This window comes from Bacillus rossius, chromosome 8 (genome assembly GCF_032445375.1).
Source record: "Bacillus rossius redtenbacheri isolate Brsri chromosome 8, Brsri_v3, whole genome shotgun sequence".
In the NCBI taxonomy this organism is placed as follows: Eukaryota; Metazoa; Arthropoda; class Insecta; order Phasmatodea; family Bacillidae; genus Bacillus; species Bacillus rossius.
In genome coordinates, this window is record NC_086336.1 from 65285910 (window position 1) to 65303542 (window position 17633).

The following is a 17633-nucleotide window of genomic DNA, read 5'->3' on the forward strand; positions in this document are numbered from 1 at the left end:
CTTCACCATATAATCCTTACTGAAGTCAAAATTTTACACTAACCTTTAATTTATAACAATTTTCTACCTTTAAAAACGAAGATATTAGCAACTTACCGGATGGTTTCTTTGAAATATCTCTCGTTCAACCAAACAGGTTGGAAAACTGGAATTATCATTAAATGAAAACCGCTGTTTAATCTACTGAGCTTTTTTTAAATGTCAACCTTAGCATGCGAGTATGAAATGCATTGTCCTAAAACTTCTCGCACAGGGAATCTAAGCTGTTACAAATTCTGTACAATATATTTAACCCATCTAAGGTACAAGTTTCAAGTTCCCACTGTTGTTCACATTGTCGTGAACGCCCACACAAAAAGGTGGGGAGAGGAAAGGGTGAGGGGGGGTGAGGGGGGGTAGATAGAAACTATCACAGCCAGTACACTGAGGTTCTCACGGTAGACGAAGTAAGAAATTATTGCAGGAGTAACGAATGGTGCTAAGAAAATAAGTTTGCTGCTGAATGTGTGTTTAATTCACTACCTAACATAGCCATATTAATTTTTTTAAGTCTTACACATAGGCACTGGAAATATTTAAATTAAAATGTAGGGCACTATATTCATTATAGGCCGCAATACGTTTAAAAGTAAGCTAATTGTAACCAACAATTTGGCTATGACAGTTTAATACTAACGTGAATGAAAAAAAAACCGAATTAAAAACCTCCTTTTTTTTTTTTTTGGAGTCTGTCAAAAATTAACTTTTATTTCATGCTTGCCAAATCTAATTTCCCACGTAAAACTGCTTGTTTACTCGTACTTTTGAGCTGTGGAGTTATTACTTTTTACCTAAATTATATGTACATAAAAATAAAAGCATTTCTTGAATCCCGGATAGTTGCAAAGCGTCACTTGATCAAATTTCCAATATAAAACAAATTTCCAATGTAAAAATTAGAAGTTTTTGAAAAGCACATTACGTCACAAAATATTTTTGCCCAAACACCCTTTGGAATATATGGGAAAAAAAAATTAAAACTATAATAAATTTGGGTTCACCTCTTCAACATTTTCGCCTTTCGCAGCACAGCCATGCGTCTCTGTATTGATTTCTTTCGTCCCGGATAAGATACATTAGTACTGTTCTTGGCTCTCTTCATGTCGTTCACACAGTATCCGCACCATTCGGAATACTAACTGGCGCTGAGATGGCACTGAGGTAGCGTCAGAATCCTGTTAGCCGAGGTTGGGTCCGAAGTATTGGCAACACTGCAGTCGGCTGCAGGCTCGCGCGCGCAAGACAGGCGCAAGTCAACCTACTCGCGGCTACAGGAAATAGCTGGAAATGCAAAATACGAAATATGTCTTATTCTAATAAAGTTAGCATTATACCACCTGTGACTTTTTTAATCTTTAATTTAAAAGGAAAACTATTGCAGACACTAAATATTTGTGTATCTTACAGACTGTTTATTAGACCACGTTTTTAGATTTTCCTGAATATTAAAAATGTAAAATAAAATACGTATCAATATTTTTCTACAATATTAAACTGTACGATGATTACTGTTGTAAAACTGCAGCAAACAAACCAAGTACGAAATTTTTATCTGAAAAATTGTAGAAGATGTAGAAAACCCTTTGTAACCTACAATTCCCTATCAAGTCGTCGGACCAGTGAAACCTGTGACCTGAAATAATACTGGCGAATATCGCATAGAGTGGTCATTTGATGTTGCACATTTGAACTGTATTGCTTGCAATCTTTTAAAAAGGCTTGCTGAATTTAAGGCAGGCAAAATAATAAAACTTTAAATGTGTATTGTATTTCTTGTACGGATGCATGAAACATACACAACCTATTATGCCAATAAAAACATTTTACAAATGAAATATATATTCATTTCCCACTGGAAACCTTTATCCCTAAGCCGGTTGTTCACTACAGAATTATATACTGTACTGACTGTGTTGCTTTCAAAAGCATACTCTAGCCGTAAAACCCATAAAAATCATATGGACGAGTGACCGCTATGCGCTTTAGAAGTGATATATCAATATATGTAAGTGATAGGGGAATAATAATGTCTACGAATGTGTGGATTGTGTGCAAGTATGCAAGTGAGCAAGTAGACAAATGCGCAAGTATTCAATTAAGCGAGTGTGCTATAATGCAAAAATTTCATTTAGCACCTCACTCCTGAGCCCCGTTCCCCTATCCGCCTTCGAGTACGACACTGCTGATATGTAGTTACCCTGTAAGCGTTACGCTTTTGTTATGCTGATTACAACATCGCCTCATCTTACTTTACCAGCTGTAAAAAGGTTACAATTAAATTTTCTTAAAATAATTGTTGCATCAAGTAAATACATACCATTTACTTTGACGTTTAGATGCTAGAAGCAGCTTCATTCGATTTTTCATGGACTTTCTACGGTGAGATAAAGGTCGCGAGATCTTGGAACACTTACGCCAATTTCTTCCCATGGCTGGTGCGTAGCAACTCGAGAACTGAACCGAGGAAAAAAATCACTTAAAGTGCGGGTTTACTGTTTCATAGCCTATCGCGTGACAGCTAACGATAAGGGGTGAATGAGGGGGAGATAGGCGAAATGGCAACAAGGCCGTTCCTTCTCTCATTCCACGCGGCCGTTATCGCTTGCCCGCCGCCTGCGGAGCACATCATATTACCAGCGAGCGTTGCAGGCGCTGCCACAATATACATTTAAAAAAATTGGTGTTGCTTGTATATTTAACCAGATACATTGCCATCTCCAAGGACTTTTCGTGAGATTGAGATATGACCAACGTTGCTACGAGATGATTTAGGGGGTAGAACATACTGACTGATAATTGTGACAAAATTTAAACTTAATTTTACAATATCAAACTTTTAAAAAATTAAATTAAATTTTTTTCGTAGCAATATTACAATAACTGACGGAATCGCGTGCATTTAAGTTTAACCTGTAAATCCCTATCCTGCCATTCGGCTAGCATGGGAGTGAACCGAGCCCTTTTAAAGTGAACGAACGTTAACAAATTGAAGACATCTCGACGACACAAAAACTAACTACAAGAGCAAAATTAGTAAAACGAATTTTTTTTTGACAAATTTTTCGTGCAACGCAACTTTTGAAATTATAATTTCCAGTTTCCTTACTTATACAGGAAAAACTTACTCTGATCGGTTGTATCGTACTGCAAGATTATCTGAGCATTTATTAAGCTTCTTCCTTCTCCAGTATAAATTAATTGACAAAGCTCTTTTATTTCTTTCACGACTACCGTAAGATTGTTTTCTCCTACCAATTACGAATAATCGTATAAGTTCATAGCACTAACGCCGACCTGCACATTTGCATATTTCGCCTCAAGTCACAAGCTTATTAGAGCTGTAGCAAACCGTATGTATTCGTTACTGAGTAACGGGTGCGGCATCTAGTAACGAGTAACGAAACGTTACACACGAATGCATTTCGTTACTCGCATCTTTCGTATGTTTCACGCATGCGCGCGCGTATTCGTTACAAAGAACGATGTTTGTTTATTAATAAAAGTATGATTTGGAAATTCGTCGTCCAAGTTTTTTACTGTTTATTAAAGGTATTGTGTGTGTAGACAAAGTTTTAGATTCGAACAGAAACAACGTAAGAAAGTATTTTTTACAAATTATAAATATGTATGTTTTTGTTTTTTATAATCGCGTATTTTCACGTTTTATGTTCTTACCTTAAAAGATATATTATAATAAAGCCGCTCTAATGAGAGTTAATTGTTTCTTGGTTAACAAAAGCTGTTAATTATCAAATATTTTTAATTGTTTATATTCGATTTATTTTTATTTACGCGACGTCATACTGTACGCGTACGAAATACGACTCGATTCGATGCTGTTACATAACATAGCATGTGCCATGTCATGCGGTATCAGAAGTAACGAGTAACGATACGAAAGTAACGAGTACTAATTGTTATAGTAACGAATACATACGGGTACACATTTTTTCGTTACTTTTACACCTCTAAAGCTTATTCCGTACCGGACATGCACGAGACTCGGCAGCCGATGAGGGCGCCCCAAGCGGCAGAGCCAGCAACCAGCGACTACAGTGCGCTCTGTCGGCGCTACCATCAACAATCTCCTACCCGCCCACACAACTGCTGTAGGCGGCGTGATCGAGGACTCCCGACAGGGTAATGTTTGGCCTCTTCTCTGGAGATATTATTAGACTGACAGCTTCTTAAAACTTGGATTATAAATAAATTTTATTGGGAAATACACTGTTTAACGCAATTTACTTTATGATTCTACCTTTTCACGCAGTTACGGTCGGTATTTATGTGCCTGTATTTGTTCAAAATTTATTATATATATTTCAATTTGTTACTACCAGTCACATGTAAAGTGCAAATTATTTTACAACTCTTTAAAGTACTTGAATGTTCAACCAAATATAACCTACAAAACGTTTTTTTAATAACAAAGTTTCTTTAACTTGGGGTACACGAGAAGTGAAGTTTCAATTACTTGTTTGTAAATACTACAGCGAATACAGTATATCGGAATCGACATCAAAAACTTATGATAGAATAAAAGACAAAAAATAGAATAAATCTTGTTAATGCTATGAAATGGAGTGTCACAGCATTTCAGTTTTAATCAATATCTGCTTCCAGCCAGTGGCCCGTTATGCATATTTCTCAAAATTACTGACATCCATCGTCCCCTTCCACTTGCTAGATCTGTTACAAGCACAGTCATATTTGACAGATATAAAATTATATTTAAACAACCAATGGTTGGAAAATAAAGGGATTAAATGTTTGTACAAAATACACAACCAACCAAAGTATCCTCGTTTCAATTCAATTAGCCTACTATTAAATGCTAGGTTACAATACTGAACATTTGGGCTGCTGCACATGATTTTCTATTATTGACTATATAATATATTTTTTAAATATAAGTTTGAAAATACTAATTTAAAAAATAAATACGAAAATAATATCACTAAACAATATTTTATGATAAAGCTATGCAAGTTAAGGTTAAAACTTAATATTCTAGGTACCTTAAGTCTAATAGTTTGAACAAAAATGAAATCTACGTAATTTCGAAGGAAAAAAAATAGAGTATATGGAGAGATTTGACTCTCAAAATATTTTAGTAGTGGTTATAACTCCACTTAAGGGGTATTGATCCCTAAGTTAAATGTGCTCAGATAATGCTTGCCTTGCGTTCAGTGTTTCTTACATTAAAAGTGTATGTTCTTTTAACAAAAAAAAATTATTAGCAATTTTTTATATATATTTAAGCATTTTAATTGTTATTTGACTCATATTTTGCTGGAAACTCTAGCTTTAAGCAGGTGAAAAATTTTCTTGTAGAAACTTGATTTTTATTAAGAATAAAGTATATGGAATGCCATGAGATGATTTTCTTTAAATAGTGCTTTAAAATGTAAAAATATCTAGTTTTAAATGCCTCTGTAAATCTCCTTTTTCAAGTTGAGAATCAACAACATTCAACACTAAATTAAAACGAGTTATGTATCAAAATGGTAGAAAAACTTTAGCTCAGAGTATTCTTCAGCATTTAACAAATACATATAGATTCATGGATTCTGAAGTTTAATTCCTTCAATTACTTGCTGGAGATGCTAAGATAAAGGCTTGCATTCTTCAAACAGATCTAACATTCAGATATCGTGCAGTGCAGCCCTCTCGCGCCAAAGAGAAGAACTACTTGGACTCGCGACGCCTTCACCCTCTACCCCCTCCTCTAGGTTGTTTGAATGGAGCCAGACTGTAACATGACGCGCTGTCGGTTGTGGTGAATCACTTGGTCTGTTCGCTTGCGATAATGTGTGGAGGGGTTGGAGGGAGGGGTGGAAGGTAGGGAATGCACAGAACAGCGTTGCCTGATGTCCTTGTAGCGGGACAGTTCAGTCACGAGCCTGTACGGCCGAGGGCTAGACTGCTGAAAGGCAAGCGGCAGTTCCGAGCGATACTGGGCACGGGGCGTTGTGCATATAAAATAGTTTCTACTAATCTTGTGTGAGGTCGTAATTTGCAACGGGTAATGAGAAGAGTTCATAATGAACTAATTAACAAGTCAAATATGTGTGATATCGCGAAAACTTACAGCTTACACCAAACAATTAACTAAATAAACACCAATTAAATTTTTGTATCAGTCATTGCGTTCATTACTTAGGTTATCGATTGAAGTTCAAAAACAAACAAAAAATAAGTTTATGAAGGAAAAGCAATGTTTTTTTTTCTTGCTTCGATAATTTTATCGTCTTTTGTATTTGCTTAGAGCCGTTTTATGTTTTACATTGCTGTAAGAGTTATTTTTTTTTACATATTGTGATAAGTAGTAATGACATGTCTGATATCGAGATATTATTAACTACAAACTTGTACGGGTCCGTCTGGAGGGGGAAAGGGAAGACACAAACGCCCAAAAACTGTAAATAAATAAATGTATTTATTGGTTAAATTTGAAACTATAGGCCTAATGCTAAGCAACATCTGAAATTTCTTCGTCAGATATATATGGTTATGAGATGAATTAGTTATACTTAAAGAGTAAGACATTCAATACAAAAATATGTACTAATCAGTTCAATTATAATGTCAGTTTGGAAAGGACATTTATTCTTTGCAGATTTTCAAATGACTCGAGTCACTCCATGCGCCATCTTTCAAAGTGAAATACAACCTCAGAACTCTTAATGCAAAAAAAAAAAAATGGCAGTAAACTTTTCTTGATTCATCATAGCCGTGTTCTTGATTGAGTACAGTGTTTTTTAATTAAGTATTATTTATGATAAGCGTTGACACAGGGAAGGGAAGGGGGTGTGTATAATATATATATATATAGTACAATTTTAATAGAACAAAGAAGTAAGAATGTTCACGAACTAAGCCCGTATCACACGATGGCAGTTTCCTTGGAAGGTCATCCATGCCAGCTAGTACGGATGGTTTAGGAGTTGAAATAGCAGAGCGCTGGCCGTTTTCATGGATGTTTTTGTAATCGGCCGTGTTCGAATTTATGTGGATGGTTTCGTACTTGATGAATATTTTAACCAATCAGAATGAATGCCCCTAGTTTTGAAATATGTAATTAACTTTGGAGGAACTGAAATGTTTTGATTGTTTTAAAATAATGGTGAACACATATTTCTAATGAAATCTAAGCAGTTACGGCAAGCATTATTCGAAAACTTTTGTTGTTGAAACTTGTAATGTAAATTAAATGCTCACTAGAGGTGTAAAAGTAACGAAAAAAAGTGTACCCGTATGTATTCGTTACTATAACAATTAGTACTCGTTACTTTCGTATCGTTACTCGTTACTTCTGATACCGCAAAACATGGCACATGCTATGTTATGTAACAGCATCGAATCGAGTCGTATTTCGTACGCGTACAGTATGACGTCGCGTAAATAAAAATAAATCGAATATAAACAATTAAAAATATTTGATAATTAACAGCTTTTGTTAACCAAGAAACAATTAACTCTCATTAGAGCGGCTTTATTATAATATATCTTTTAAGATAAGAACATAAAACGTGAAAATACGTGATTATAAAAAACAAAAACATACATAGTTATAATTTGTAAAAAATACTTTCTTACGTTGTTTCTGTTCGAATCTAAAACTTGTCTACACACACAATACCTTTAATAAACAGTAAAAAACTTGGACGACGAATTTCCAAATTATACTTTTATTAATAAACAAACATCGTTCTTTGTAACGAATACGCGCGTGCATGCGTGAAACATACGAAAGATGCGAGTAACGAAATGCATTCGTGTGTAACGTTTCGTTACTCGTTACTAGATGCCGCACCCGTTACTCAGTAACGAATACATACGGTTTGCTACAGCTCTAATGCTCACCCATTTTCGATCGTTTTATGAATGTTAATAAGAGTATTTGAAGTGAATTTTTAAATACTCAACTAGTTGGACCATCGTATAGTTAGACATAGGCCTATATTAAAATTACGAGATGTGTTGTAGGTAGAAGATAAAACATAGTTTATATATTTTTAAAACGTGATGGCTTTTGAACATTATTTAATTTCATTTCAATTAAATTTCACCACGAGTGAATTAGGCCGTGTGTGTGATAGTTTCTTTCAGAGAAACATACCTTTCTAGCTGCCAGATAGCAGTTTTTTTGGAAGCTTCTAGCGGAATCCAAACGAAACTTTCCATCGTCTGATACGGGCTTTACACTATGCGCGCATGATGGTACACGCCACCGAAACATTGTTGCTAATTTATAGGGGAATATTACCAATTGGCAAAGTGGGAAAAATATAGCCCGGGAAAAATATAGCCCGAGAACGCACAGATTTGGGATGTGAGAGTTGTTTGAAAAAGTTTGACAAGATATATAAAGTAATAAGCTAATGTGAAATAGTGGAATTATGTGGAAAAAATAATTCGATAACTATTTTATATTAGGTAACATTACTGTAAACTTTTAAAAATGCATTTATTTCTTAAAAATAAATTATTTAGGAATCCAAAAAATATATATAAATAATTTCATGATTTGCCTATTATTAAATTGTACGTAACAGGTTGTAACTTGTACTCAAGAACAATTGGTACAAAATTTTTGTTGAAACAATTTAATAGTACCCAATGAAAGTAAATTTTATACGACTCGTACACAATACGAATATAATTGGTTCAGACAAAACTTACATTTAAATATTTTAAGATAGGGCCTATGTACATTATTTCTTTTGTGCACACAGCTACGCTATTATTTGATACTTCCTTATCTATCGTTTGGAATCAGGACAATATTTCCAAACTTACGCAAAGTTGCTGACGACTAGTGAAGAAATTTAAAAGTTTCGAACTAAGAAAACGGAATAGGTTAACGACTCTAGCCACAAGTGAATGTTCTCAAAATTGTATTTCAATGAAAAAAAGTCACAAATGTTGGTTAAAATATGATAAGCAAAACACTAGCGAAACTATGAAACAGAAATATAGCATGAAATTTCGTATTCTCAACGGAAAAAGTTATTTACAAACAGTAAGGTATAACCGAGCATACACACACACTTATTATTGCAAATATAATTTTACAGAATTAAATGCGTAATAAGTACCTACATGCTTGTTGCATAAGATATTGATAACTGGCAGCATTATTGTAATTTCTATTCACTTAAATGCATGTAATTGTTTCGTCATAATCATTAAATTAACAAACACAAAATGTATAAACGTGGAACCATTGAAATTTCAAAACACTGAACTATTAGAACAATACCTTTGTTATTTCTTAACACTAACAAAAATTAAAGTAACATCAAATTTATAACATAAGTATACAAACAAAAATCGTAGAACACTAAAGAAAAAATTTGTTACCAAAACATTCTTCTTAGCAAGATAATACAGACAAACTCAAAAACATTTCTTACTATCCTATTACACATCTACACATTAACCAGAATATAATCTTATGTTGTACAAATAATCATCTACGTGTTGGTAATTACTTTTCTTTGTTTTTCTTGGCTGCCAAAATAAAATCTGGTTCCTGGACTTTCATGCCTCTCAGAATGCGACTGTCTGCGATTTCAGGTAACAAACACCGCATGAAAAATCTGTGCAGTTTTGGGAGAAGTTTTTCTTCCCAAAACTTTTCATCTGGCGTTTCTCGCAACACTTCGATTCCACTATCACTAAACAAAATGACATCACAATACTGTTTTCGACTAATCATAAGTTGACCTTGTATCTGATACCAATACTTATGATTTTTCTTTAGTTTCAGTGAACCGTTTTCGGTATTAAAGCAAATCTTTCCTGTTTTTTCTGCTTCCGATATTTTGGTTTTCCCGATTGATGGCAAACATTTCACCTCCGCGAGTCCAGTGTCACCTACCGATCAGTCCGGACTAGCTCCCAAGTAAGGCAGATCCATTCTCACAAACATACCACATTCTTTTACCTTTACTGTGTTCTGCTCTTCGTATAAAGAAATAGCTTTCTTTTCATTAACGCGGCCATAAGTAACTGCTTTGGAATGTATTTCCTTATGCACTAACATATTCTTTACTACGTTGTGGCACGAAGTGGTTTCTCTCATCTTGTATACTGTTCCGAAATTAGAAGCAGTCAGGCGATTGCTGCGGGCTTCGATCCACAAAGGATTATCGTGCTGCCCTACAGTATTTCTTTCTAGTTTCGTGCAGTTCCCTTCACTTGCTGCTTCTTTCTGCAGTTTTTCTAACACAGCCGTCTTACCTTTCTCCAATTCGTCATCATCGACGTCTACTTCCGCTGCTTCTGGACCGTAGTCAAAATCCGGGCCATACTGAAGTTTAAGTTTCTTACTTCGGTGTCTTGGGGGGTCCTTATCATCTGAAAAACATAGCCGTTTAGCTGAACGTCGTTTTTCTCGTTGTGTTATTACTTTCTTTGCAGTTTGCCCAGGACTTTTTCCGCATAATAATTTCCAACGACTCAAAATGTAACTTGGTCCATCTGAATGAGTGAGTGCTGCTCCGTAACAACGGCGCTGGTACGAATGACTTCTTGAGAAATCAATTCGTTTACCACCAACAAACTTACATACTAAGGACATTGTCATTAGATTTTCTGCAGTGTTTGTAGTTGTGTTTTTCAACAATCTTTCAGACTTTCGCATCACTATGTCGAGACACTGATAAATTTGATCTAGCAGATTTGAATTAACTAGCAATGGCAAAACACTAGTACTATCAGTGTCTTTCCTTTTGCAGTATGAATCTCTACAGTTACAATAGTCACCAAACACGTGCCGTGGCCCATTTTCAAGGTCACATCTCAGTTGTTGTAGATTTCCACAATTTTCTCTTACAGCACCACGAGCAGCTGCAGACAGCCGAGGAATATGTTGCTTCAACAGTTTTCTTGCCTGTATGTCGTAATTGACATTAGCAGCAAGCTGGTGTAGTTTCGATGTGTAGCACCTTACAACATGATTTGCACATTCTAACTTGGTGACTTTCCAGCCGAACGGAGCCCTCTCTCGGACACGAGCGTAAACGCTTGAATCGCCATCACCAACGAGAAACTTTGCCCATACTCCATGAGATTTAAATAAATGGTTAAGTCCTTCAATAATTACACACTGTTCCATAGATGTAGCTGGACCAGAGTAATAATTACTTAATTATTAATGTTGCATTCATGTTCCTCCAACTTTTCTGTCCCGTTGCCAACTACACATTTGTAGCAGAATTTGTTTTTGATGCCCAGGTACAATACTTTATTTGTTTTTTGGCCTATTATGCATGCCTGTAAACAAAGAAACATATCCTATTGGCTTTGAACTTTGATCTTTTAAATAAATAAGTTTTACATACACTCCACATACTTTTTAAAGCACAATTTATTTTTATATGTTATCTGTCACTGCGACGTTTTGACAGAGGAACAACTTTACTTTGAAATTATAAGTCTTTTTCCTCAAAACTATTGTAAAGAATTTTTGTATCTTATACGAATCACTGAATCAAACCCACGCATCCAAGCTCCATTATGTACACACAGTTTTTAATAAATTTTGACACCAAAAAAGGCTGCCGGCATCAAGGTCAAAGTCAAAGCCAAGGTTATCTAAGATGGCAGCCGTGACATCAAAATACAGTATGGCGGTCGGCACCTCGCTCCTTACACTGGAACCTCGAGTGAATTGGGCAATACATACTACTGTCAGAGGTAACCTAAGGCACCGAAATTTTGGTTAAATTTTACGGAGTAACTAATACAGTGAATATTTATCTTCTTAACAGTGTTAAGGTTATTATCATTACGGATATTTTCGAAATTCATTTATTTTTCGAAAATATAAGAAGTGGTTAGTTCCTACAATAGCATAGCATGCGCACGAATTTTTTTGTTATACATTCTCATATGTATAATTTTCGTAGCAGCTTTATTTAAGTGATTTTCAAGATGTCTAAGCTTCATGACATTTATGCATTTTTAATATAAATTTAATAACAATTTTTATAACTTAAAATTTTCGCTATTTTTTGGATAGTAGATTTTCAATATTGCGCCATAAAGGTGGACGTGAAAACAAAATATAAATTGCAGAAATTTATAGAAAACAAAATGGCGAAATTTAATATGGCAGCTAGGATCACTGTCAATATTAGTCGGAAAGGTAATTTTTCCCTCTAATTAAGAAAATTATTAGTTATTTCAAGAAAGTTTGAGTAGTTGTTTTTAGAGATTTTGTGGAATTTTGCCACCAAAATGGCCGTCGGGTTGAAGGTCAAAAATCATGGCCAAGGTCTTCCAAGATGGCCACCGTGACGTCGAATATAGGATGGCGTTTTGCACCTTGGCACATCACACTGGAATCTGAGCTCGAACCGGCCAATACATAGGCCTACGTAAGTCACTAGTGGCGACGGAGCTTTACTATACACAAACAAAGGAATCGTAAAGTATGTTATCTGCAGGAGAGTAAAAATCACCAGAATTATAATTATAATGGGATCTCAATTCAATTTGTTATAAATTTATTCTATTTATTGATTTATTTTTGCAATAATTGCACTTTATATAAGTTCTGATGAAAATTTCACAATAACTAATTTTAAGAAATTTTTATGTCTGAAGACACGAATATAATTGCTCATTACAGTCTTTTTTCAACCATAATGTACATGTGTAATTAATCTGCAGGGTTCAAAACTAAAACTAAATTTACTGAGATTACCATTCCACTGTTCGAAGAGAATCCATGGCCATACGATCTTTTTGGCCATCCACCATCAACGACGACAGTAATGAAAGGATAACCTTCATCTATATCACCACTCTCTATTGCTAATCGTTTCTCTTCATTTATCGCCTCAGCCATTTTCTTAGTTAGTTTTTCTTCCCAAACCTAACAACACAAATTATGATTTTCATTAGTATCACGTTTCACGAAAGAATGCATGAGCGATAAAGGAGTAACTGTGCGCATACATTTATAGTTTTCATTTTGTTTCAAAATGTCGTTTTATTTAAAGCAATATAATTTGGAGACAAACAATTCTCAGAATTGTTGATCAACTATTTTATGTCTATGATCGCAGTCCTAATTATATGGAGTGTTGAAGGCAAACAAGTGTAGGCCTAATTTATGTAATGTTATGGGATTCAGGCTAGTGGTCAGAAAAACCTTAGTTTAATGTAAGCTAGTTGCAACATATTATGTATTCGATAACACTGAATTGTAGACATGAGTGCATTCATGGCTGTGGACAAAAATATAAGATTTATATTTGCCACGAATACAATTCATCTAAGAGAATTAAACAAGCAGAGACGTTGCAAAACATTCTCATTGAATTTATGAATCACAAAAAACAAAATACCGACGTGACCATATTAATATTTTAAAACTTCTAGGATAACCAATTATATGCTACAGTCGTATGCATAAATTAAATTTCTAAATATAAAGTTTAGTCAATTACTGAATGGGAAGCCAAAAATATTTCAGGAAGAATTTAGTTTGCATAATGGTGGGAATAAAACTAAAAAAAGTGAATAAATAAGAAACTGAGAGTGCAAAAAAAAATGGTTGTCTGTAAAGTTGGTTTACGGACGATAGTTTAACGCGACAACGTCATAACAAAACATTGATGAAATGATTGATCCAGAAGAAAAGGAAATATCACATTCGGCCTGAGACTGAGCCGTAATAGGTTTTTGCAACCAAACCATTTAGGCATTAAAAATATTATATTCTTTGAGGAAGAATTTTTTTTAAATTTTTCTATCTTTTGCATGATAAAATCTACCTCTGCATTTTTTTATGAATAAAATTGAATCATTTTTATTGAATTATCACTATTTTTTATGGATACAAAGGAGTGAAATGAAATGTGCAATTGAATTAATAAAATTACTTTTATTTGCATTCATTAATTCAAATATATTTATTACTTTTGAAATGTTGCGTGCGCCGTATTTATTTTTACAAGTACAAAAAAAAAAAATTCGCAGCAGCCGGGTTTCCAACCGATAACCTTTAGATCAAGAGTCGGGTACGTTAACCACTACCCCACGAGGCCATACTAAGATAATATAGTTTCATATGTTATATATATGCTTATAAAAATTTTGTTCACGGTAGGGGAATAATATTAACATGATTTTATAACAAATACGCATCACAAATACACCAAAATTATTTATAATGTGTTACAATATTTTTTAAAACATTGTGCAAAAGATCCCGGGTGTAATTTGAATTATTATGTTTAACTGTAAAACACCATTGTTGGTTCAAAACGTATTTGAATTTTCAACATTACTTTTAAATAACCGTACCGATTGTGCTGAAAATCGGTGGACGATCGTTAAATTACATAATATTAATAATTCAAACGACAAAAATATGATTGAAAAGTCAAATCGATGGTTGTTCCAATCGAGTGGAAGAGAGATGCCACGCATGCGTAGTGGGACACTTTTTCGTGCGTGCAGCCGGCGTTCATCGATTTATTAGACGTTGTCACGTCAAAAATATTACACACCTTTTCTACCCTTTTCTCGTGCTTCATGAAATGTTTTGCGCCTAACTCGGAACATCAATGACCGAGAAAAACTCCTCTGCTTGACTGTGGCCTATTCCAGTGGCTATAGCACCCCATACAAATGCTGTGTTTAAAGTTTTTTCGCTTTCTTCAGACACAGTAGTAATTAATCTAGTTTTATTACACATTTCGCACTGAAAACGTAACTTGGTTATCAAGCCAATCCGAAGTTCCCTTTCCAAAATGTACTTCCCCCCCTGTACACACAGACTTGTGGTTTGCAATTTAATCATATTCCCTGATAAAATGCATAATATCTACTAATCGGCGGCCTTCAATTTCAAACGTTGCACGTTTATTTTCGGTTTCAATAACAAGTGGAGGTAATTATTCATCGCTGAAAATAATAAATAAATAAATAGATACATGTGCGTAAATTAACTAAACAAACAGGTTTTTATTACAGAAAATTCAATTTTGTAAGTAGGTACCGTACTTCATAAACTCAAGATAAGTGTGCACGCAAAGGTTACCTTGATTCCAGATTATCCTCTAACGGAACTTGTGCTTGACGCTGTGTACAAGTAACAGGTGCACTCTTTGAGTATGTTCTCTGTACACCTGTCAAATGAGTCACGGTGTCTAAGTCATCTTCCACTGGGAGCTGTTCAGTAATACATGTTTCTGTAGCTTCATGTTCGTTTTCTTGGTGATGTTCATTTATGCCTAGAATACTGGAAAAGTTATTTATTATTTATTTTCATTTATCAAGTTCTTGTGAACAAAATATTTAATAGATACCTTTAAGACTAAGTTTTTAGTAAATGTTTTATTCCTAAATAAAAATTAAAATGCAGTGTTATACTATGAAATGAAATACTAAATCACTCATTTAAGTAAGTAACCAATGTTAAAAATTGGGTATCAGTCATTATTTTCGAGTGGCTTTAGCTAATGATTCATTCATTGTAATATAAAATATAGACTTGTTAAACTTGTGTTAATATACTTGTCACATTAAATGCATGCATTTTTCGTGAAAATATTTCGAAGAAAGCTTAAAAGTTTTTTTTAAAAAAAGCTGTGGCATTGTTTATGTTTGGTAATTTTTTCAGTTTCGTTCAGGCACAAGTTTGCTATTAGTGCATGATTCACGGCCATTCCGTGCGAAGTAAACGCGTCCTGAATGACCTGGCCAGGTAAGGTAACAATGGCTTCTCTTGCAGACGGACACTTCAAGGAAGAAACAGCTAGCGTCGGCAACTGGGCATACCTTATTGTGGTCTAATGAGTGTTCACATTGTTTCGTGAAAAATGCATGCCCCTGCTTATTAGCTCGCGGATATGGTTACCAGACACTGATAACACAAAAGGAGGACATTCACCTCGCAAAAGGAGGACATTTCACTAAAAAGGAGGACAATATATTTTTTTAAAAAGCCATGAATTAATTACAATGGAGTACGATATTTTACAATGTTTTGGAATTTAATACAGTTACAGTATAAAGAATCAAACAAACTACGCGTATACAGCATATTAAAAACACGTGCTTCTGCATGTGCTGCTACCTGTCAAGCTGTCATTGAACTACTTATATAGTGGGGTGACTCTGCGGACAGCGCATTAGTGCGCACCGCGCGCTTTACTCAGAGTGTAACTGCAGGAATTATCTCACTTTATAAAAAAGCCGGACATTTTGGAGCATTAAGGAAAATCCGGCCGGACGCAAAAAATACATAAAAAGGAGGACATTTCCTCCTTTTGCCGGACGTCTGGTAACCCTACTCGCGGATAAAATAATTTTAAGATACGTAGTCAATACTAAAAGGAAATGTGTTTCTTGTCCTTCCAGCCTACAAAAAGTATTAAATACAATATTCCTGAAACCTTTGCCCATTTTTAATAATGTTTTTAAAAAACATGTGTTTCTTTTACTCACTCAGGTTTTTTCACTGTTGTTGTAAGTTCCAAATTTGCCAACTGCTTCTTGCTTTTGATACATTTAATTTTCTTGGCTAATAAAGAGCGTTTAGAACGTTTTCGCCCTTTTGTAACACCTTGGCGCCACTTTGGCATTTTCACAGAAAACGAACCGCGCCGAAGACTACAAGCCAAACACTCGCTCCGTCTGCTATTTGGCAACAATGAAGAGGTGGACTGAAAAGATTATCAGCGGTGGCGTGTAGGCGGAGGAAGAACTAGACGTCTGTGTGTGAACGGGGAAGATCGGGGGGAGGAAGGCTCGAGGGAGGCAGTAAATGACGTAGCCGATGGGCGTGCGACTGAAGCGCTATCCTACGGAGCACAGCTGAACTCTTTACTCATTCCTGCCCGATGTTTCTGTAAACCACCCACAGATGTGTTAGCATCGGAAAAGCATTCCAGTGGCCAAGGGCCTAATACGCCTGAACTTGGGGTACGCGAGAATTGACGTTTCAATTACTTGTTTGTAAATACTGCTGTCGAATACAGTATATCGGAATCGACATCAAAAACTTATGATAGCATAAAAGACAAAAAATAGAATAAATCTTGTTAATGCTATGAAATGGAGTGTCACAGCATTTCAGTTTTAATCAATATCTGCTTCCAGCCAGTGGCCCGTTATGCATATTTCTCAAAATTACTGACATCCATTGTCCCCTTCCACTTGCTAGATCTGTTACAAGCACAGTCATATTTGACAGATATAAAATTATATTTAAACAACCAATGGTTGGAAAATAAAGGGATGAAATGTTTGTACAAAATACACAACCAACCAAAGTATCCTCGTTTCAGTTCAATTAGCCTACTATTAAATGCTAGGTTACAATACTGAACATTTGGGCTGCTGCACATGATTTTCTATTATTGACTATATAATATGTTTTTTTTTAAATATAAGTTTGAAAATACTAATTTAAAAAATAAATACGGAAATAATATCACTAAACAATATTATGATGATAAAGCTATGCAAGTTAAGGTTAAAACTTAATATTCTAGGTACCTTAAGTCTAATAGTTTGAACAAAAATGAAATCTACGTAATTTCGAAGAAAAAAAATAGAGTATATGG

General features: G+C 34.8%; 1 protein-coding gene across 33 annotated transcripts in view; it reads right to left on the reverse strand.

The window, feature by feature from the left end:
* LOC134535104 (uncharacterized) overlaps positions 1 to 17633 on the reverse strand; it is a 305166-nt gene that overhangs the window by 41631 nt on the left and 245902 nt on the right. The window contains exons 1-2 of one of the 33 annotated variants that reach the window (XM_063373991.1): positions 16513 to 17463; positions 15104 to 15304 (exon numbers count right to left, since the gene is read on the reverse strand). The exons of the other annotated variants lie outside the window; for them this stretch is intronic. Coding sequence (XP_063230061.1) covers positions 15104 to 15304; positions 16513 to 16649 — 338 coding nt within the window. The 5' untranslated portion in view covers positions 16650 to 17463. Of the gene's footprint in view, positions 1 to 15103; positions 15305 to 16512; positions 17464 to 17633 lie in introns of those variants that run through there. 33 annotated transcript variants of the gene reach the window in all.